Consider the following 24,388-nt stretch of genomic DNA (forward strand, 5'->3'; position numbering starts at 1 on the left):
TACACAAGAGAGGAGATAAGGGGGAAAAAAACATTAGTCACACATCAGAATGAGAGAAGGATATAACATTGTAACAGGATAACAAAATTATATGGATTTATAAGATATATAAAAAGAAAATGTGATGAGGGGAATGCCAAGCAGTGTCCAGGTGGCGACCACCATCACCATGGAGACCTGGGAAGAGGACAGACTACACGTGCACACGGGAGACTCACATCACACCATTCACATACACAGAAGAAGAGAAAGGACAAGACATCTATCAGAGAGTGAGAAAGGACATGTGAGAGAAGAGAACAGTTTGCAATTGTCTATAATCTATACTCTATAATCTTGTTGGCAGAACAGTGCTTGGTAAATTCATTGAGACAGAAACCGGCTTACCATGCAGTAGAGGTTGTGAAGCACTCAACTTAAAGGCAACTAATTGTAGGCTAAGGCAAAAAGATGAGTTTTAAGTTTGGATTTAAAGGACTCAGCAGACTCTGATTGTCTGACAGCAGCAGGCAGGTTATTCCACAAGAATGGGGCCCGATAGGAAAAGGCCCTGCCACCAGCTGACTTCGTTTTAATTTTGGGTAGAAACAGGAGCCATATGTTTTGAGAGCAGAGAGCTCAAGATTGAATGTACGGTTTAAGGAGGTCAGACAGGTATGATGGGGCAAGCCCATATAGGATTTTATAAATCAGCAGAAGCCCCTTGAAGTCTGATCTAACATGGATAGGAAGCCAATGAAGGGAGGCAAGAATTGGTGTAGTATGGTCACATTTTATAGGCACATAAAGCTGAGTATCATCCGCATAGCAATGGAAATTTATTCCATGACTGCGTAAAAAGAGGTGAAATATAAATAGGGAAAAGTAGAGGGCCAAGAACTGAGCCCTGATGTATGCCATATTTAACATCAGAGAATTTTGATGTCATATTATGATACCAGACACAGTGTGTTCTTCCAGATAAGTAGAACTTTAGCCAAGAGAGAGCTAAGCCAGAGACACAGTGATCAGTAGAGTGATCAGTGGTGTCAAAGGCTGCACTGAGGTCCAGTTGTAGAAGCACAGAAGTGGAATCAGAGTCCATAGCTAGCAGAAGATCGTTCACCTATCTGGTCAGAGCAGTTTCAGTGGAGTGACAGGCCCTGAAAGCTGATGAAAAGGTTCATATAGATAGTTTTCTTCTATATGGGTTGAAGGTTGTTGATACACAATTCTCTCTAGTACTTTAGAAAAGAATGGAAGATTAGAGACTGGTCAATAGTTATTAAGACACTCTGGATCGAGGTGCAGTTTTTTTTTTTTAAGTAGAGGTTTAACCACAGCTGTCTTAAAACTGCTGGGGACAGTGCCAGTAGTAAGTGATAAATGCAATGTAGATCCCAGGAAAGGCCAGAAGTCTTTAAAAGGTTTTGCTAGTAAAGGGTCAAGTAGGCAAGTAGTTGGTTAAGAAGCTGACACGAGCTTAGTCAGAGTATCAACAGAGATAGTCTCAAAAGCTGCAATAACAGACTATCAGTGACTCATATAGATATGAATTTGGTAAGACAGGGTCTGCAGGAGTAGCTGGAATTGAAGAACTAATTTTGTTTATGATCTCATAAACCTTATTGCAGAAAAAGTCTAGAAACTCATGGGCCGTGAATGGTGAGCTGTGCGTGTGTGTGTGTGTGTGTGTGTGTGTGTGTGTGTGTGTGTGTGCGTGTGCGCGCGTGTGTGCATGCGTGCGTGCGTGCATGCGTGTGTGTCTGTGTGGTTTTTGCTCCCACGATGCGCTTGTTTGCTTTTTGGTATTTTAGTCTCGATTTGAGTTGCTTTGTTGTGTCTGGTCTCTTCTCTGATTTGAAGATGTTACTGTAGTCAGTGCTAATGTTGTGGGTTTTCAGTTTTGGCCTGTTGTGGTATTATTGGGTTGTCGTTTTTTTTAAATAAGGGTTGTTGGTAATCAGGTATTTTGGTCTTGACTTGGGAGGCTGTGGTGTGTCTGGTCTGTTCACTCAGATGACGAGGTAACGGTGGGGAAGTTTTATGCCACCTTCCTGATACAGGACTACTTCAGGAAGTTCAAGAAGCGCAAAGAGCAAGGTCTTGTGGGAAAGCGCTTGTGGGAGGGGCTTAACACCACCATGGCTCTACAGGTGAGTCATGATGTTATCAATGTCAGTGTCATGTGCAAGTTTTCATACTCTGTTTCATACTATTAACAGTTTATTCAAGATGTCAGCAGCTTAGCATCATTCACTCAGGTAAATGTTGCAGATATTTTAACTATGTGGAAAAGTACATACAGTGAGTCCAAAGGATGTTTTTCTGTTGTTTTGTTAGTAAACAGAATTGTGAAAAACAAATGGTTGTGCATCATAGTGATGTCTTGTTCTTCGAAGAACAGCAAGACTTTACTGTGCATCTGAAGCCATTTGGCACTTTGCTGTCTAAACTCTGCTATCCAAACTTCATTTCCCTGACAAATAAAAAGATAGATACACAGTTAATGATTGCGGATTTTAGAAAACACATATATCTGTGTGATTTTGCTATTTGGTTTTTCTTTCTTGAGGTATTTTGACAAGAATGACCAAACAAGGAGTTGAACCCAGTCCCCCTGTTTGGCAGACCCCACTTCACTCACTTCTAGGCCATTCCAGTGCTTTTGCATGTGTAAAAGCATATTCATGCATATATGCATGAAGTTAATGCATGTGTTTGGGTCTCTGTGTCTTCCTTTGTACATCTTCAGTCAATGTGCAAATGTCTTATATGTGTTAGCCAGTATAAGTCCCTTCTGGCTGTCAACTGCTATCTCCTTTGCAGGCTGGTCTACGCACACTACATGACATTGGTCCAGAGATCCGTCGAGTCATATCATGTGACCTACAAGAAGAGGGGCTAGTAGACGCTAATGGAGAGGAAGATGAGATATACAGGGTAAGGGTTTATGTAGTTAGGTTAATGTAGTTCAGTGGTTTGACTTGTTTTAGTTCTTAACTTAATGATTGGTCTTTTTCTGAAGAGATGGTGCAGTGGGGAAAATCCATTTACTTTATTTTGATAGTAATAGGTCATATTATGGGGGTTTGCTCATTTACACTCACCGGCCACTTTATTAGGCACACCTGTCCAACTGCTCGTTAACGCAAATTTCTAATCAGCCAAACATATGGCAGCAACTCAAAGCATTTAGGCATGTAGACATGGTCAAGACGATCTGCTGCAGTTCAAACCGAGCATCAGAATGGGGAAGAAAGGTGATTTAAGTGACTTTGAACGTGGCATGGTTGTTGGTGCCAGACGGGCTGGTCTGAGTATTTCAGAAACTGCTGATCTACTGGGACTTTCACGCACAACCATCTCTAGGGTTTACAGAGAATGGTCCGAAAAAGAGAAAATATCCAGTGAGTGGCAGTTCTGTGGGCGAAAATGCCTTGTTGATGCCAGAGGTCAGAGGAGAATGGCCAGACTGGTTCGAGCTGATAGAAAGGCAACAGTAACTCAAATAACCACTCATTACAACCAAGGTATGCAGAAGAGCATCTCTGAACGCACAACACGTCGAACCTTGAGGCAGATGGGCTACAGCAGCAGAAGACCACACCGGGTGCCACTGCTGTCAGCTAAGAACAGGAAACTGAGGCTACAATTGGCACAGGCTCACCAAAATTGGACAATAGAAGATTGGAAAAACGTTGCCTGGTCTGATGAGTCTCAATTTCTGCTGCGACATTCGGATGGTAGGGTCAGAATTTGGCGTCAACAACATGAAAGCATGGATCCATCCTGCCTTGTATCAACGGTTCAGGCTGGTGGTGGTGGTGTAATGGTGTGGGGGATATTTTCTTGGCACACTTTGGGCCCCTTGGTACCAATTGAGCATCGTGTCAACACCACAGCCTACCTGAGTATTGTTGCTGACCATGTCCATCCCTTTATGACCACAGTGTTCCCATCTTCTGATGGCTACTTCCAGCAGGATAACGCGCCATGTCATAAAGCTCGAATCATCTCAGACTGGTTTCTTGAACATGACAATGAGTTCACTGTACTCAAATGGCCTCCACAGTCACCAGATCTCAATCCAATAGAGCACCTTTGGGATGTGGTGGACCGGGAGATTCACATCACGGATGTGCAGCCGACAAATCTGCAGCAACTGCGTGATGCTATCATGTCAATATGGTCCAAACTCTCTGAGGAATGTTTCCAGTACCTTGTTGAATCTATGCCACGAAGGATTAAGGCAGTTCTGAAGGCAAAAGGGGGTCCAACCCGGTACTAGCAAGGTGTACCTAATAAAGTGGCCAGTGAGTGTATATGTTTGCTTTTGGTTATCTAAAGGACATCATTTACCTTATCTCTCATAGTGGTATTTATCAGAATAAAAAAAAATCATGTTTATTGGCCATGTAGGTTTGCACATACATGGAATTTGACTCCGGTTTCATGGCTCTCAGTGTACTTAACATAGAATAACAACAGTAGGTAACACTTTATTTTAGGGGGTCGGAAATTACCTAGTAATTTCCTAGTAATAAGGTGTTCCAAAGGAGTTGAATAAGGTGCAACTGGACTTAGTATATATCCGTGAAGATATATACCGAGAGGCTTCCTCACTTCGTGCCTTTCTGACTAGATGAAGCTAGTCTGACTGGCTGGTGATGAGACTCAGAATTTATTCTCTTGGAGTTGTTGTCAGAGCTATAGATGTCCATGGCTGTTTGTGTCCCGATGTTTACCAACGCAGCAATCTGGTGTATGCTGTACAATGTAATGAAGATTGCACTGACCTATACATAGGAGAAACAAAACAACCACTACACAAACGGATGGCCCAACACAGAAGGCCAAACTCCTCAGGACAAGACTCAGCAGTCTATCTACACCTAAAGGAGAAGACACACTCCTTCGAGGACAGCAACATACACATTTTGGACAGAGAAGATATAGATGGTTTGAAAGAGGGGTGAAGGAAGCCATCTATATGAAACTGGAAAAACCATCCCTCAACAGAGGAGGAGGTCTGCGACACCACCTATCTCCCACTTACAATGCCGTCCTTTCATCTCTACCCAAGAGACTCAAGAAGCCTAGCCTCCAAGAACAACAGTCGGTCACTAACGGCTCCAACGACTCTCATGACCACTGAATAATGAAGTCGAAACTAACACCCCCAACGACCGTCGCTGCTAAACAAATGTAAATCAATAGCTCCGATGGCAACGGACGCGGCTGGACGTCGGAGCAGGAGAGCCACACATATCAATAGCTCCGATAACGACGGGCGCGGCCAAACATCAGTACACAAAAGGGCCACTCATCTCTGTGGCTCTGTTAGCGACGGGCGTTGGTAAACATCGGGACACAAAGAGCCATGGACATCTATAGCTCTGACAACGACTCCAAGAGGATAAATTCTGAGTCTCATCACCAGCCAGTCAGACTAGCTTCGTCTAGTCAGAAAGGCACGAACTGAGGAAGCCTCTCGGATGAGAGGCTAAACATCTTCACGTATATATACCAAGTCCAGTTGCACTTGATTCAACTCCTTTGGATAACCATGACCTGGATGAATGAGAACATTCACAGACTAGTAATAAGGTGGTAATTATCACGTAATTTCTTAGAAATAAGGTTGAAATTACCTTGTAATTTCCTAGTAATAAGGTGGTAGTTCTTACAGGTCATTTTACAACTAACCCTAACCCAAATTACAAGGTAATTTCAACCTTATTTCTAAGTAATTACGTGATAATTACCACCTTATTACTAATTTCCGACCCCCTAAAATAAAGTGTAACCCAACACTAAAACACAACAATCTTCAGATATATTCACAAGGATTTACTATATACAGGCGAAATAAGAAGTGATAAAGTGCAGTGGTGCAGAGAATATATCAGAGGTGCTGAAATAGATGTTATCAGTTTACTTACATACATGCCTGAGGTAGATGGACATGACAAAGCGTACCAGTATACGTACAATGTACAGTACAGTATATACAAAATAGTTGGGATTTATTGGAGAATAGAAAGGTAGCGCATCGGCATTATGCGCGGGCCTTGGGGGTCCAGGCCCATCCAATAAGGTCACTGTGTGGCCTCAGCTGAATTCTTTCCATGACAAAAAAATAGATAAATAAAACTGAAATACTGTTAGGTTAGTAAAATTAAGTTATACAATTTGGTAATGGAAGACGTAACATTTTAATGCAAAATGAACCACAAAACAGTGATTGTTTGCATTTAGAAAACCATTTCTTACTAAAAACAACAATCACCTGCCTAACCAATTAAAAAAAACTACCATATCCACATTGTATGACCAGCCAATCAATTATATTACAAGGTTGAACTTTGGCAGCACTAATGTGGATATTTTCTAGGCGGTAAACAAAGCCAAAATGTAGTGATGTGCAAAACTTAGACTTCAGCTGTTCTAGTGGTGAGTTCATAAATCCACTTATGCACCTTGGGAAAATGTCTCCCCTGGCTTGTACACTGTGCTATTTAAGAGTGGTATTGTTTGCACTTTTGTAATTTTGGCAACGTTTCTGGGTGAGAACGCATATGGTTGTATAATTACGCATACCAGTTCTTGATGTGGCCTAAAGGATGTCGTTTATCCTTGAATTTTGTTTCGTAACCTGTGAAGGTAATGGCCCAATGTATAGGTTTATTCGCAAAATATTTAACAGACCCCCCCCTGCATCTATAACCTCTGGTTTTGTGGATGTAGTGTGTGTGCACCTGTGCACATAAGTGACAATATGTATGTATGCCTTTCTGTCATAGTTTATTTCTTTTCATGAAATATGATAATGTTATTTATACACTTACTAAAATTTATGTGAGGTGAACAAAATGCCCCCCTGTCAAAAGTTGATTGCCCATCCTTTCCTTATGCTCTGGAGCTGACCCTGGCAGTGGAGCCCAAGCACTTCATGTTTTTTGGATCAGGAACCAAATTGTGCAAAACTTTAACATTGCTAGGCTTAAAACATAACATAATACAGTGAAGAAGCTATGAAGTATCTATTTTCAATAATTGGTTAACTGGTCCTTTTTTGACCAAAGACAACGTAACTACAGTATGTTTCTGTTGAAAACAACCAGAAAACTGATGGAATTTTCTTAAGGGTATGACTTACAGTTCACAAACAGGCTCAGCAGACATGTTTCTACACAACGTCATGCTGCCGTTGTATTGCTATCACTGTTGACTATGCTAGAAAAACTTAATATAAGCGTTATAAATCCAAATTGCCCACACAGATAAAAAGATAGCATCTGTTTGAAAATAACTTTTCCGAGCGTACAGGCATTGTGTCTGTAATTTCTGCCTCACTCCTCACTGGTTCCTGATGTCTCCTCACAGCGTAATGGTGGTCTGTTTGGCAACCACGTCAACCACATCAATGGAGACCAGCGGGGCTCCACCCACCTTTCTAATGTCACCCAGCGACCTCTACAAGTTCTGCCTTCTTCCTCAAATGTCTCAACCGAACCCACATTTATCTCCAGAAGAGCCGATGACAATGAGAAAGGAGGGGAGAGGGATGGGACTGCTTCACCAATCCAATATAACCACAATTATTACTCTCCGCATCTGCATAACAACCCTCACGCAAATTCCACCTACCACCAGTCGTCAATGTCCTCCAATGCCAACCTCAACAATGCCAACAATGTGCCCTCCGTTTTCTCCATGATGACCAAGGGGAGGCAGCGGAAGCGCTCTCTAAGGCAGGGCCAATCACACTCAACAACCAATGGGGCGCCAGCTACCTCCGGCTCATCCCATAATAACAAAGGAGAGCAGGACAGGCCTTGGAGGACACATTCCATGAGGTCAGTTGACATAGACTCAAAAGTGACTTTAAGTGTTGTTTAATAGACTCCACTAATAAATAGTCCCAAATTATGATGATAAGATTAGTTTCTTTGCAAATGAATGTGCATTTGCCATTGGGGTTGATCCCTGTTGAATAAAACCCTGGTTTGCGGTTCAGGTTAAGTTTCGGGGGGGGGGGGGGGTGCAGTGCGTGTCTGAGTATGTGTATGTGTGAGTAATGATTAGCAATAATGGAGACGTATGGGAGAAACTCTAAAAATAATTATGGACCTCTGGAGTTTAGTTGACTCAAATTTCATAAGTTCAGCCAGAGTGCCTTCTCTCTAAACCCTCCTGATATATGTAATGTTTACGCATAAAAAGGTCCATGTCACACACTTCCTCTTCACAGAAGAACTGAGGAAATACGTGTTGCTATTTCTAACAGTAGTAGCAGATAGAAGAGACAGGATTTCCGGTGAGGTATCAAAACTTCAGTCTCATTATACTTGTTTTTGTCAGTACAGAGGCTGTCTTGTCTGAAAAAGGGCTTTTTGCCATATTCTATAGGTAATGCCAATGCAACAGGGATATCACACATGTTGTATAAAGATCACACAACCGTGATGGCCATGCTAAATATACCCCCTCCACCCTAAAATTGTCTAACAACTGTTACCCTACAACGGTCCTGCATTTGTACTCCAGACAGGTGGTGGAATGCCCCCCCCCCATTTTTTTCTCCCTAATTGTATCTGGCCAATTACCCCACTCTTCCAAGCCATCCCGGTCACTGCTTCACCCCCTCTGCTGATCCGGGGAGGGCTGCAGACTACCACATGCCTCCGCCAATACATGTGGAGTCACCAGCCACTTCTTTTCACCTGACAGTGAGGAGTTTCGCCAGGGGGACATACCATGTGGGAGGATAACGCTACTCCCCCCAGTTCCCCCTTGCCCCCAAACAGCTGCCCCGACCGGCCAGAGTAGGTGTTAGTGCAGCTACCAGGACACATACCCATATCTGGCTTCCCACCTGCAGACACGGCCAATTGTGCCTGTAGGGACACCTAACCAAGCCGGATAACACGGGGATTCAAACTGGTGATCCCTGTGTTGGTAGGCAATGGAATAGACCACTACGCTATGCAGGTGTTGGAATGAGTTTGAACCTAACACATCAGAAACAAACCAATGTTGTTTTTTTTACACAAAACTCCAGCGTCTATCAAAGAACTCTTTTCACCCTTCTTTCTAGCTTCCATGGGTGAAAAAACGTTCACAGGATAGATTTGCAGGACAAGCAATTGTTCAGTGGCTCTGGTTATCCTGAGCTTCTTATTATACGACTCCATCACAGTCAGCTTTCTTTTACTAATGCTAGAACACTAGCTTTCTCTCTGGAGAAATCTTTTTTCTGCCCCGATCTTTCTGTTCTGGACCCCTGTTGGGCGAAACTGATCCACCACACTCACTGTGATATTATTATTTTAGCAGTTTATGGCTTTATGTGAGAGAACATGGAGAGATGGGAAGTATTAGAGGAAGGATGATATGATGCAAAAGGTCCTGGGCTGGATTAGATCCCAGGATGATGAAATCAAGCCAGAGTCCACATGGATCACTTTTAACCCATTGAGCTACCAGGACACTTAAAAATGTGGTGGTGTTTTGACCTCTCCAACTTCATTTCATAGAAAAGTATCAGCCAGTAACCTGAGTTGACTCCAGTGTGCCATTTTTGGTCGCTTAGAGAGTAATGGGGCTCATTTAACAGCCGTGAGAAGTCACTCTAAATTTCCTGCTGTCTCACTTCCTTTCTGTCTGCATGCAGGTAACAACCTTCTTGGCAGGCTGAACTGTTGTGTTTTCAGATGGTTGTTATCTTGATATCATCTCCTGTCATAAAGGGCATCTACAAGTGTCAGATCGCTGTCAATGATGACTTAAGGCTTAAACACCATACTTGAAAATGCTCTTGCAGACTCAGTAGAGTCCCTAAATGACTGTTCATTGAAGACATAAAAACATTTTTTTTTCTTGAAGATGATTATTTTGCTTCATACCATCTATATAAGACATGAACAGTATCGTTATGGAGTTTCATTCCAAAGTTAAATGTTCATTTGAAAAAATTAACGCCTGAAAAAATATTTATTGATATGGCCATATAACAGTCATAAAAGTTTAGGACCGAAACTTAAAAAATACTGACACTGTTACTCTGAGATACAGAGCCTGTGGCAGACACAAAGGCCCAATGTTTTTCTCAGAGTACTTGCTTTAGTGATTGCTGACAGCATGTAATGACAATTTCTACCAAAAAAAAAACAAAACCTTAACCTACAGCAGCTTTAACCTTTGAAATATTGTGCATGCGATAATACTGCTAATTTAATATTACCCCTATCAGAATGTATGGAAATTGGTAGCTGTTGGCAGAAATCCATCCCCCTGCTTTTGAACATTGTAGACCTTTCTTCGACTATAAAAGAATAAAAGCCTATGTTGTGACAAAATTCTGCTGATAGTCTCACAGCTGACCAGTCTATTCCTTGTAAGTCTGGATGGCCAGAAAGAGAACAAGACATGACTTTTTCCAAATAATTCCTGCAAGGAGCCTTGGTTCAGCAAGCATGTAGTGAGTGAGAAACGGCATAGGTAACATCTCAATTGTACTTTTGATATTAATGAAACATGTAGGGGGCGATCGGGTGGTCTATTCCATTGCCTTCCAACACGGGGATTGCTGGTTCGAATCCCCGTGTTACCTCTGGCTTGGTCAGGCATCCCTACAGGGGAAGCTGGATGTGGGTATGCGTCCTGGTCGTTGCACTAGTGCCTCCTCTGGTCAGTCGGGGCATCTGTTCGGAGAGGAGCGGGAACTGGGAGGAATAACGTGATCCTCCCACATGCTACGTCGCCCTGTTGAAACTCCTCAATGTCAGGTGAAAAGAAGTGGCTGGCAACTCCACATGTATGGGAGGAGGCATGTGGTAGTCTGCAGCCCTCCCCGGCTTGGCAGAGGGGGTGGAGCAGCGGCCGGGATGGCTCGGGAGAGGGGGTTAGTTAGCCAAGTACGAGTGGGGGAAAAGGGGGTGGTAAAAAAAAGTATGGTTTTTGCCACATAAAGGGTTTTTAATTTTTCTTTTCTTTTCCGTCTGTTTGTCTTTTTGTCATTGCACACCACCTCCTCTTTTCCTTGATCTCCTGTACCAAACAAAACCTTTTCACCTGAATGACCTCTAACATGTTCTGGATCAGGAGACGCTACTACGAGGCCTACATTAGGTATGTGCATAATGTCTTTAAGGAGATCCTTCACATACCCAGCTCTTGTTGGAGAAATTGGTGACATCATTGTGAGCTGCAAAACATGTATTGAAGCTCTGCCCAGTTTAAGGAAGTTTGTGGATGGTTGTAACTTCACAGTAAAGAAATTATCAAATTTGTTATATGTAATAAATCACTGCCAATAATAGTAATACCTGCAAAATAGGGTGTAAATACTTAAGGTGCATTAAGTTCATCATGAAGTTGTGACTTGCCCTGCCAACATTTACAAAGTTTACAGATTTGAGTACACATTTGTCTTGCAAGTTTGCAAGTCAATTTATAACCTCGTACACCTCATAACACAAATACACACCTTATTATACAGGTGTTGCTATGACTGGCAGGATTTTTTTCCATAGTATCAGTAGACTTTATTTTCCAAAATGGCAGTTAAAAGCGTTTTCTTTTTACGTTTCCCAAGTTGACTCATTACAGAAGTGAATCCCTTGTTAGTTATTTAGAGAAGTTTGTGCTTTTATCATCTTAGATTTTATCATGATTAAAATGTTTGATGAAAACACTTCAAATGAGCAGATCATTCCAACTTTGACCTTTCGACCCCAGGTCAGAAACAGGGGGTGGTCTCTACCCGACTATTCGCCCGGAGGAGCCAGGGGGAGGGGAGAGCGATGAGGAGCGGGGGGAGGGAGACTACTTCAGCGGGGAGGAGACTCACGAGGACGACATCGTACTCACAAGAGACAGGTATTCTGTCATGGCGACAACAACAGCCTTCTCAACAGTACGAGAGGGTGATATCAGGCCCCGTGGATTGTACCATATGAGAATTTGCAAAATGGCTTAGGGCTGACCATTCGCAAGTCATCTGAAATGATGTTGGATTGGTCTAATACCAGTAGTCTTTAAAATAAATACTCTGTGATCAGTATCGCACATTTGCAATCTAGATTACTTCTTAGAGAGGAGACTCCAGAACATCAACGTGTTAATTAATTTTTCTATTTGAGTCCATTCACTTTATTTTGTGTATGTGTCTAACATATAATTTTACATTACTAGAAAGAAGAAAAAAGTTTATGGGGGGCGTCCGGGTAGCATAGTGGTCTATTCTGCTGCTTACCAACATGGGGATGCTGGTTCAAATCCCTGTGTTGCCTCTGGCTTGGTCGGACGTCCCTACAGACACACTTGGCCGTGTCTGCGGGTGGAAGGCGGATGTGGGTATGTGTCCTGGTCACTGCACTAGCGCCTCCTCTGGTGGTCAGGGCGCCTGTTCAGGGGGGAGGGGGAACTGGGGGGAATAGCGTGATCCTCCCACACGCTACGTCCCCCTGGTGATGAAACTCTTCACTGTCAGGTGAAAAGAAGTGGCTGCCGACTCCCCATGTATCGGAGGAAGCATGAGGTAGTCTGCAGCCCTCCCGGGATTGGCAGAGAGGGTGGAGCAGTGACCAGTGGGGTAATTGGCCGGGTACAATTGCAGAGAAAAAATGAGGGGGGGAGTTTACAAGTAGCACAACCAGTACTTGGGATAGCTTATATAAGTGTTTGACTGCCGTGGAACTGTTTCAAGAATGTGTGTTTTGACAGTGATACAGTACAAATATTAAAATATAACAAAATATATTTAGCTCTCTTTACATCTGAAATATAATGCTTGTTTTTTGGTAATGCTTTTTAGGTTGGCTAATAAGGACTATGATGACCCTGAAGGTGACAATGACCCTGGCGCCTGCAGGAGTTATCACCAACCTCATAGTCATTATGATGATGACCAACGGCTTATCTGCCAGGATGGCAGGCGGTCACCCAAGAGGCGGTTTCTACCCTCACCTCAAGGTCAGGCTGCTCCAGCAACCATTTTATTTCAGTTTAGTCTTTGGAAGTGATTCACACTTACAGACTCGGTGGATTCAGTCTTCATCATTTTGATCAAATGTGGCGTCCGGGTGGCGTGGCGGTCTATTCCGCCTCTTACCAACACAGGTATCGCCAGTTCGAGTCCCTGTGTTACCTCCGACTTGGTCGGGCATCCCTACAGACACAATTGGCCGTGTCTGCGGGTGGGAAGCCGGAGAAAAGCACTCTATAAATGTTGTTATTATTATTATTATTATGTGGGTATGTGTCTTGGTCGCTGCACTAGCGCCTCCTCTGGTCAGTTGGGGTGCCTGTTCGGGAGCGAGGGGGAACCAGGGGGAATAGTGTGATCTACCCACGCACTACGTCCCCCTGGCGAAACGCCTCACTGTCAGGTGAAAAGAAGCGGCTGGTGACTCCACATGTATCGGAGGAGGCATGTGGTAGTCTGTAGCCCTCCCCGGATCGGCAGAGGGGTTGGAGCAGTGACCGGGATGGCTCGGAAGAGGGGGGTAATTGGCCAGATACAATTGGAGCGAAAAAGGGGGGATTTTTTGTTTTTTATGATCAAATGCAAGTCCAGTGAAAATTATTTTTTTATTAAGGTTAACTTACTGGTTAAACTAAATGTTTTTGTCATTTTATATCATAGGCCATCACTATGTCACCTGTATACCTTGTCTGTTCTTTTTTCTTTTTTCTTTTCATTGTTTTATCACTAGGCATATAGATAGAATTAAATATAATATACTTAAATAAGTTGGGTTAAATGAGTTAACACAGTGTTCTGCCTTGCAGTTTACATTTCACACAGTGCAAGGTTGATGCAATTTGTTTTACAAAAATTACATCCCAGAACAGAAGGAAAGAATGTATAATATGACAAACAATGTTTCCCCCAAGAAACTAGTCAGATTAGCCGACCTAAAAGAAGTCTGTTTGTTTTTATTCTAGTAGTGTCTTGTGGTATGAAGACTGTTACTGTTGTCTGTGGACTGAAAACAGTCCAGTGTTGGGAATATTCTCAGAAAGTAAAAAATCTCAGAATAACATCAATCGGCGCGCCAGTAATTGGTTTAGTGTTTAGTTGGGGTGGAAACCAGCATATACTTTGTCCTTGATGGTGCAAAATTGTCTCTTTACTAAATAGTGACTGACACAGTGACCCACCAATAAGTGTTTAGCAATGGTTTTTGGTCCTTCCAGCATCTAAGAGCAACGGAGAGCAGCATTAATTCATCATATGATAGATTATGCTAGATCAGTTGAAAGATATAGCTTAAAGAAGTAGTGAAAATGTGTTGTTGGGGAAACACATAATCCAGTACATGACCACAATATATATCAGCTGTTTTACAAGCTATGTATTGCAACTGAATAGCATTCCCCTGAAACATTAACAACAGAGAATTCTTCGTTTTTTTTTTTTGACGTTATCTGCGATCCAATGCGAAAAATACTGTCCACTCTTCTGTATTCGCCCAGGCTCCAACAAACCAACCTTTAGCTTTGAGTGTCTTCGCAGACGAAGCAGTCAGGATGACATCCCTTCTCCTTCCTGCACACCACTACCACTGCACCTGATGCAGCAGCAGGTAGCATACACACACACATGCACAACATGCAAATGTGCAAGTACATATGTCTGTTTTCGAGATACAGATGCACGAAATATATCAAATCAAGCGGCTCGGTCCCACCCAGGTTGCAACAACAAAGACCTCTCAAACAATGTCAACTTTCCATTAAAAATGACATAATTGACTGAATGACACTTAATAACAAGTCATAAACATTCATAAAAATGCCTTCATGTTCATGACAGGTGTCATGTCCTGGTTATGACTAGGGGTGGGGGGAAAAAATCGATTCTTAGATGCATCGAGATTCTCTCATAAAAGATGTCTCGATGCAGAAAACGCAATAATTGGAAATTTAAATCTCAATTCTTGACTGGGCTGTACGCTTCTTACAGCTGCTGCTGAACCAACTGGATGGTGAAACGTAATGGTGTGCATTGTGTTTACAACATGTGCATTGTGTTTACATTCTAAGCTAGGCTACTTCTTCAGTTTTGGTGAGAATGGCTGAGCACGAGTGTTACGGCCCTAGTGCCGTGTGTCTGTAATTTTCCCTCTCCAGGTAATGCCCTGCCTCCTGTGGAACTGCTGATTGAGCCCAGGTGACCCCAATTCCTCATCAGCTGGGTGTATACCTTGGAGAGAGACACCCAACAGTGCCCGTGGGCCATTGTTGTCAACCAGAGAGCGAGCTCTTGTGTCAATACTTTATACTCCTTGAGAAAATAGGTGAAACCTGTTAGTGTTCTTGTTTCTTTTTGTTCTGAGTTTGTTTTGTTAAAGCCTCGTTAGTTAAGAGCCAGCATCTTTAGTTGCCTGTTTATTCTATATTTTGACTGAAGGTTCATTTTTGTTAATAAATCTATTTGTTTTTACACCTGGTTCCGCCTCCCACCTTTCTTATTCCCCTGGGACACTTTTACTTTCCTTGTTACTTCTCCTCATCCCCTGGACCTTTAACGGGGAATCTAACAACTGGTGTCAGAAGTGGGATGGTGAGACCGTGAGGTCATCGGAAGTGCGTGCGCCCAGAGGCGTGAGGGAGCTGATATGCTGAAGCGCGGGAACGTGCTTCCCGAAGGAAGAGGGGTAGTGTAATGTGCATGGATAAGTAGACGCGTTGGTCCTTGACTAACAGGTCGGACCCTTCAGTCGACTAGTTAACGTTGTCGCTTGCGGTGTGGGAGCCATGAGTTCGCGTCCCGGGTGTGGCGACGGTCTCCCAGACTGCCCCCCGAATTCGCTGCATTGGGGTCACCTGGGCACAATCAGCAGTTCCACAGGAGGCGGGGCATTACCTGGAGAGGGAAAATTACAGACACACAGCACTAGGGCCGTAACAGCCCCTCCCATAAAAAACAAACCCTAGGTTTGTATATGAGGGTAATTGCACACATAACACCCGGCACTGGCGCCGTAACAGCGAGCAACCGAAGTTGGATACAATCCGACCGGCACCCTCTGGCTTAAAAGCCAGAGTATGGAAGCATTTTGGTTTCTATGAAGTTGAAGAGGAAAAGGGACCTGGACAAGAACCACACTGTATGCAAGTTGTGTCTAAAATAAAAGGAACACAAGAAACACGAGAAACCATATTTCACGTTTCCACCCAGAGTTGGAGGAAAACAGCCAGTTGTAGTTGCTGCCAACCAGAGAACTGAACAAGTGATATCAAAACTTCCACCGAACTCGGAAAGGGCGAAGCAAATCACAAAGTCGATCGCAACTTTTATTGCCAACAATTTGTGCCCCTACTCAGTCATTGAGAACCAGGGCTTTCGCGCTATGCTGCACACTTTGGAGCCGAGATACAACATCCCATCTCGACATTTTTTCACCGACACAGTGATACCCACACTCTACAACGAAACCAAAACCAAAGTCATGGAATCATTGAGGAAAGCAGGTAGGATAGCAATAACATGCGATGTGTGGACATCCATTGCTACAGAATCTTATGTCACTGTAGCTGCGCACTTTTACCGATGACTGGCAGTTCGTGTCTCACCTGCACCAAATGAGAGTCACAGGGGTGCAAATGTGGCTGAGCTGTTACAGAATGTAGCAGAAGAATGGCAGTTCACTAAAGATGTAGTTTTAGTGACTGATAATGCCCCCAGTATGACTGTTCCTGCTCAACTGGGTAAATTCCTACATGTGAAATATTATGCCCACACACTAAATCTGGCATCTCAGCAAGCGCTCAAGTTGCCCACTGTATCAAGGCTACTGGGGAGGGTCAGACGTATTACCATGTTTTTCCACCGCAGCGCCACTGCAAAACACCAGCTTGAGGAGAAGCAGAAGCTACTTGGTCTGCCGTGTCACAAGCTGAGAACAGACGTCGGCTGAAGGTGGAACAGTGCTTATGAGATGGTTGACAGGTTTCTGGAGCAACAACCTGTGATCTGCGCCATCTTACTCTCTCCTCAGGTGAGGACAAGAGAGGCTGACCTCTGCACTCTCAGTGAAGCTGATGTCTCAAGTGCAGAGGATGTTATTAAGGCCCTAAAGCCAATGAAAGATGAGACTACTGTCATATCAGAGGAGAGCACCCCCCACAGTGTGTTTGATTGCCTCATTGCATGCTCAACTCATCCAGGACACAAAGAACAGTATTGGAGAGTCATCAATGGTCCGGGAGAGAAAGCAGGCCATCAACGGGGACCTCAGCACGAGGTAGACCAGTGAGCAGGAGAGAAACACTTTTCACACAGCCTCTGCTTTTGACCCACGCTTCAAAAGACTGCCTTTCCTTCCTGAGGAAGAGAGAGTGGATACGTATGGAAGAGTGATCGCTGAGGCTGCATCACTAGAGGTAATTCTGCCATTTTGTTTTATGTAAAAATCAATGTAAAACATGTAAAATGTCGCTTCAGGCTTAAGACATTTATTTAACCTATCCCATTGACAAAATAACAGTTATGCCATAAACAATACAAGAATTTTGATATCGAATAGAAAAAGTAAATTTGTGTTTGGTTAATGATCTTGTTCAAATGTGGTTTGGGTTGAAGATATTGACATTGTGATTTAAAAATGTAAGGTTGTTGTGTTTACCTGTTCTTATTGTGTTTATCTACAGCAAGAGGTGAGAGCAGAAGAGGAGGAAAACCCAGAGCACAACACAGTGAGTGAGGAGGACATCCCTCATCCCAAGACCACTGAGGAGCAACACCACAGCCCCTCTGCTCCCAAAAGAAAGGCTTCATCTTCTCTGCTAGTGAATCTGTTGGAGCAGACCTTCACTGATGCTAGAGTTCAGCAGCCCATGTCAGCCTCTGCCAGAGCTGAGGAGGTGACCAAGTATTGTAATGCTTCACTTCTCTCTCTCTCTGAGGACCCTCTCAATTGGTGGAGTAAGAATGAGGTGATGTTTCCTCTGATTTCCACATTGGCCAAGATACTTGTGTATTCCAGGCACCAGTGTCTCTGCAGAGAGAGTCCGCTTTACTGCAGGGGATATAGTTACTGCACAGCAGAGCACACTTACAGCAGAGCATGCAGACCAACTCCTGTTCTAACACAAAAACATACACATTGCAGCATTCACCAGCTAAGCACATTTGCTATGTTGCACTTCCATGCATTTCCATGATTTCATTGTGGTCTATTATTTGTATTTTCTCTATTATTTATTGTTTTACCACATATTCCACAGAAAGCATTCGTTTTGTATGACAGCTGGTACAGAATTCTGTTGTTTTTTGATGAAAGCTGTTTTTGGTTTAATACACAGCAAAATGTTTTGGGTTTTTTTGTTTTGTTTTGTTTGTTTTTTTTTTTTTTTGTTTTTTTGTCTGAGGGATTCTGTGATCATTGCCCATAAAAGGAGGATTTTGGTTGAAGTCTTTATTATTTATTTGTGAATGAGGGCAGCTTTTTATGTTATCAAGTGATGCTGAAGTCTTGTTGAAGCCTGTGTTAATTTACAACAAGGATGCTGCTACAAGCACACTTTTGTTTCTTTTCTTATTGGTTCTTTGCAATGTTGGGAAACGATCTCTTCTATTTGTTACTATATTATTAAAAGATAATGGAAGTAAACTCATCTGTTTATTTTAATTATGGATCATTACAAATATGCTGTGTTTTAACAGTAGCAAGTAGTCACAGTGAGAAAAAATAAATCATCAAGATGCATCAATAATCGTTGTATAATCGCATCGTAGCCCTCTGAATCAGAATCGAATCATGAGGTGCCTAGAGCTTCCCACCCTTAGTTATGACAGTGTCATAGCAGTCCCCCTTCAAGTAAAGTGTGACCATCAAAACAGCCAATCATGGCCTCCCTTCACAAAATCGCTCCCAACAGTTGTTTCGTTTGAAATTATGTCAAATCATGTAAGTCTGTGGTACTCTGAATGGCATTTAATAGGAAGTTCAAGTCCCAGCCACAAAATGGCCTTTTCCTTCATTAATTCCTCTATCTTGTCATGCTAACCATTTAACTCTTCTGTGTTTGGTTGCGTAGGTAATGGCGGTGGCAGGGATGGACGCCAGTAGAATTCACCGTTTATCTCCAACACGGTCGCTACGCTCCTGGGCCACACCCCCAGCATCTCCTATTGGCCATGACTGCTCATCGTGTTATACGCCTCTCATACAGGTGTGTGTGCGTCTTTCAGTCAGAGACGGGCAGACATTTCCCTTTGAGCTTCCACATCGCATTGCAACATGCTCCATTAAATAGTTTGTTTAATTTTAGGGTCAGAATGGAGGCGAACATGCTTAACTAGTTTGCATTCTAACAAAATTATGCAGCTAAATTCCAATTTTTTTTTCTGTGTGTGTGTGTGCGCACATACCCCTGCAGGTGGATTGGCGTAGTCCTGGCAGTGTCAGCAGTATCCCTGGTGCCGTGCGGAAGAGTTCCTGGTACACAGACGCCCAAGATGTTCCACCAGGCCTCAGCCACTCTCCCTCACGCTTACAGCTTCCTACAGAGAGCTGCACGCGCTTCCTGCAAAAAAGAGGCAGTGCCACCAGTCTAGTGGAGGCAGTGAGTGGAGCTTGAAGGCTCACACATATGCACAGGCCCAGTTACACTCTAATATGATGATACTCGTGTCATGGAGAGCCATGTGTATGTATTTTTTCTTTCCAACCTAACTACATCATCTGATTTCAATAATTTAACACACACCAGATAGAGTGAAATCGGCAAGTGTAGTGTTGGGTTAGAAAGAAAACCTGTATACACACAGCTCTTCATGACACATGGTTGAGTATTACTACTCTACAGTGCCTTGCAAAAGTATTCAACACCCTTGGCAGTCATCACAAATTTCTGGATTATAAAAGATACACATCTGTTCCTGAACAATATTATTTTTGTGAACCCATAAGCTCTAACAGCATGTTCCCAAAACCAAAATAAGTTGTTTCGCTGACTTTTTATTAATAAATTAAAAACTAAAATATAGTGCTTGCATAAGTATTCAACCCCTTGTGCTCTGAAAGCTCCAAGTTTACACAAATAATAAATTATTTCTACAGCATACTCAAGTTAACAATTGAATATAATTACTGTGCACCTGTAAGATATTAAAGTAAAGGTCTCATTTATGGGTATGAAAAGCGCTCTGTCTTCATTTTCTCATGGAGTTCATGCCCGATTAATGAACTTTATACAAAGGAGCACAATACTGAAGTAAAAGACAAAGTGATTAAAATGCAGAAGGCAGGAAAGGGATATGAAATAATATCCAAGTGTTTGGATGTCCCACGGAACACTACTGGATCCATTGTCAGTAAGTGGAAGCTGTATCACACCACCCAGACGCTTTGTAGGACAGGCTGTCCCTCAAAGCTAAGTGTCCAAGCAAGACGTGGGCTGGTGACGAAAGCCACAGATGATCCTGCAATCACTTTGAAGGAGCTCCAGAGATCAGTGGCTGAAACTGGAGTAAATGTGCATGGGTCAACCATATCACGGGCCCTCCATAAATCTGGCCTGTATGGGAGGGTGGCAAGAAAGAAGCCATTGCTCAAAACTATGCATATAAAAGCATGCTTGGAGTTTGCGACCAAGCATGAGAGAGACCCATTTAGGATGTGGATAAAGGTTTTGTGGTCAGATGAGACAAAAGTTCAGCTTTTTGGCCAAAACTCAAAGCGTTGTATGGCACAAACCTAACACTGCTCATGCCCTAAAAAACACCCTCCCTACAGTGAAGCATGGCAGTGGCAGCATAATACTATGGGGTTGCTTTTCTTCTGCAGGCACTGTACTCGGAACCTTGCTTCAAATTGAGGGAAGAATGGATGGAGCTAAATACAGGGAAATATTGAAAGAAAACCTGTTGCAGTCTGCCATAAAACTGAACCTTGGGAGAAGGTTCACCTTTCAACAGGACAGTGACCCTAAGCACAAGGCTAAAGCAACAATGGCTTGGCTCAGGAACAAAAAGGTGAACGTTTTGGAGTGGCCTAGTCAAAGTCCGGACCTCAACCCCATTGAAAATCTGTGGCACAGACTAAAAATCACAGTCCAGAGGCGCCATCCCACCAAGCTGGAAGACCTGTACAAATTCTGCTCTCAGGGTCATGGGGATGCTGGAGCCTAACCCAGCAGTCATTGGGCGACAGGCAGGGAGACACCCTGGACAGGCCGCCAGGCCATCACAGGGCAAGCACTATATTTTAGTTTTAATTTATTTTTTAAAAAGTCAGCAAAACGTAACTTGTTTTGGCTTTGGGAACATGCTGTTAGAGCTTATGGTTTCACAAAAGTAATATTGTTCAGGAACAAATGTGTGAGTATCTTTTATAATCCAGAAATTAGTGATGACTGTCAAGGGGGTTAAATACTTTTGCAAGGCACTTTAAGTCATGCACACAAACCTTAACACACATGTACACACAGCAGTACATACAAACGCTCACATAAGGTGGCCAACAGATGTTGCCAACATTTTTTTTGTATTTGAAAGCTTAAAATTTACTTATAAAATCAGATTTTTGGCATTGTATGTTTTTGTTACTTTATTTTTGTTCCAGGTGTTAATTTCAGAGGGCCTGGGGAAGTATGCCAGGGACCCCAAATTTGTGACAGCGACCAAACAGGAGATTGCCGACGCCTGTGAGCTGACCATCGACGAGATGGAGAGCGCTGCCAGCAATCTGCTGAATGGGACTATGGGTAATGGTGGCACAGGGGCGACAGGGAACAGGAGCAGCCAAGACTCGCTTGCCGAGTCATGGCTCAGGGACCACACTATCCAGGACTACAGTGATGAAGAGCCGGACATTGGCATGAAGTGTGAGGAGGACTTATCGGATGAGATGATCTGCATCACAACGCTATAGCAAAGGCTTAAACAGGAATATTTTAAAAAAAAAAAAACATTTTCAACAGGGAAGATAATGAGGCAATGTCTCTCTTACAAGTGCACCCTGCATTTGACAGAAAATATAACTAACCAATTACCATACAGATGGACAGGAGAACAAAAAGTGCCTTGACATTACTTTTCGTGGAGTGAAGGATGACAGCATTGGCAGCAGAAGAGTAGAGAATTGGATGGAAGGGTGGTTTAAAGAAGAACCGATGAATGGCGGAAGGGAGGATGGAGGTTAATGGAAAAGATTTTAACAGTAGAAGATCCCAGGGCAGTTCTTCACAGCTGTGCTGGTTTTTCTTTACTAATAGTGAACTGATACAATGGATGAACCCGAAGTGAGGCCCCGTCGGCCAAATTCATCTCTCCGCAATTATTTGTGGCCATCCCACAATTCCAGAATCTCTGAATGACACAGATTTGATCAGTTTCAGTCAAATCTGATGTTTATGATTTTAACTCCAGTCAATCTGGCCTTGTTTATGAGAAAAAGAGGTTTGGGTCAGTAGTCAGTAATCCAAGTTACATTTGACTTTCCTGAATTTCTATGACAAAACAACAAATACATATATTTATTTTTAAAAAATGTTGCTTTTTTCTTGTTTACCTGTGAGATATTCTAGTCTAGCAGGTCCTCCTTTATTGTCAGATCTTTCCAATAAGGAGGAATTTTATCAGTGACTTCAGCCAATTTGTATTTCATTCAAAGCTCAATCTTCACAACAAATTGTTTGTAAATGGTGTCAATGAAGAGTTAAGCCAATTTTGGGGGGAATTTTACCCCCTTTTTCTTCCCAACTCTAAGTGAATCCAGCCTATGTCAGAAAGTCTCAGCCCTGTAGCCCTTCTTTTCGGCATCTGCTTTTCATCAATTCATGTTAAGCAAAAGCGCTGCTTCAACTGCGTTTTGTGAAAGAGCAGGTTGTGTAGCGGTCGGTTCAACTCTCAGTTAAACACCATAGCCCCCACAACAGCCACTGTGGTCCTGCACCAGCTCCGTAGTCACTGGAGTTTCCAGGGAGGTCACTTACAACCACTACCCAGTTTTTCTACTGGTACTTTGGCGATATTTGTTCCGGCTGTTGTTAATTGACAGCTGCCGACATAGTATGAAACCCAAGCTTTCCTTTGTTGTAATTGGTGAGTTCACAAAAAGGTGTTTCATGTCATTTCTGTGGCAAAAGAATTGAACCATTCCCGACATTAGAAAGATGCAATGTGCAGTGCTGTTCAGCGGTAACCCCCTGCCCACCTTTTGGCTGCTCTCCGTTGGCTTTCACATTAGAAGGTGCTGAGTGATTTATTTTAAGTGAAATAGTGTGAAAACATAGCTTTGGTAACCCTTTTGTTGATGTAAATAGAGATTACATATCAGTTAATTATGATCTTGTCCTCAGGCATATCGCCCCTCTCCCCATCACACACACACACACCATTCCCTTTCCTATCACGTCACCCTGTACTATAAACAGATAAGATGGATGATTACTCACTTTTTATTAGGCATCAGCCTAAAAAAAAAAAGAGTCAGAAAATAATGTTATGATGATGCTGACTACATGCTACCTGGTCACACCAATGAGTAATGGTTTTTTTTGGGGGGGGGGGTTCTCCCCAATTGTACCTCACCAATTACCCTATTTCCTGAGCCGTTCTGGTTGCTGCTCCACCCCCTCTGCTGATCCGGGGAGGGCTGCAGACTGCCACATGCCTCGTCCGACACATGTGGAGTCGCCAGCCGCTTCTTTTCACCCGACAGTGAGTAGTTTCGCCAGGGGGACGTAGCGCATGGGAAGATCACGCTATTCCCCCATTCCTTCTTCCCCCCCAAGCAGGCACCCTGATCGACCAGAGGAGGCACTAGTGCAGTGACCAGGACACATACCCATATCCAGCTTCCCACCCGCAGACACAACCAATTGTGTCTGTAGGGATGCCCAACCAAGCCGGAGATAACACGGGGATTCAAACCGGTGAGCCCTGTGTTGGTAGGCAACGGAATAGACCGCTATGCAACCCGGATGCCCCGATGAGTAATGTTTTACTCATGCTGTGACTCTATCCATTCAGTTTTGCTGTCACCACATCCAGAGTTTTCTTACCAATCCAAATTAAATTCCATACATCCACTATCTGGTAGTTTTATATGATAAGCCAGCAGTTAAATGATATTGCTTGGGATTGCCCAAGCATCTCACTGCAAAAATCAAATTTCACTCTTAAGTCAATAGACAAAGATGCTCATAGGGATTTAAGAGCAGTGCTTAACGAAAGTTTAGTGACTGTGACCTCTGTTACCTTGTAAATATTTCTGAAAGAAAGGCCATTGCAGTTGGATGATGTTTTGAAGGAAACAAAAAAAATCTATATATTTTTTTTTATTTCCTGACCTGGTAAAGAAATAGCATTATAGTTAAGTGTATATGAATATATAGGTACGTATTTATTTCAAGTGAAAAGATTGGTGTTATGTGTTGCCTTGTT

General features: G+C 43.0%; 1 protein-coding gene across 1 annotated transcript in view; it reads left to right on the forward strand.

The window, feature by feature from the left end:
- The window catches only part of cacna1db (calcium channel, voltage-dependent, L type, alpha 1D subunit, b), a 212,252-nt gene extending 190,286 nt beyond the window's left edge, over nt 1–21,966 (forward strand). Inside the window, exons 43-52 of the mRNA XM_056275518.1 lie at nt 1,999–2,135; nt 2,809–2,922; nt 7,369–7,841; nt 11,089–11,115; nt 11,725–11,865; nt 12,803–12,960; nt 14,467–14,576; nt 19,036–19,170; nt 19,378–19,563; nt 21,564–21,966. Coding sequence (XP_056131493.1) covers nt 1,999–2,135; nt 2,809–2,922; nt 7,369–7,841; nt 11,089–11,115; nt 11,725–11,865; nt 12,803–12,960; nt 14,467–14,576; nt 19,036–19,170; nt 19,378–19,563; nt 21,564–21,872 — 1,790 coding nt within the window. The 3' untranslated portion in view covers nt 21,873–21,966. The remainder of the gene's footprint in view (nt 1–1,998; nt 2,136–2,808; nt 2,923–7,368; nt 7,842–11,088; nt 11,116–11,724; nt 11,866–12,802; nt 12,961–14,466; nt 14,577–19,035; nt 19,171–19,377; nt 19,564–21,563) is intronic.
- Nucleotides 21,967–24,388: the final 2,422 nt, after the last annotated feature.

This window comes from Lampris incognitus, chromosome 2, assembly GCF_029633865.1.
Source record: "Lampris incognitus isolate fLamInc1 chromosome 2, fLamInc1.hap2, whole genome shotgun sequence".
NCBI classification, from domain to species: Eukaryota; Metazoa; Chordata; class Actinopteri; order Lampriformes; family Lampridae; genus Lampris; species Lampris incognitus.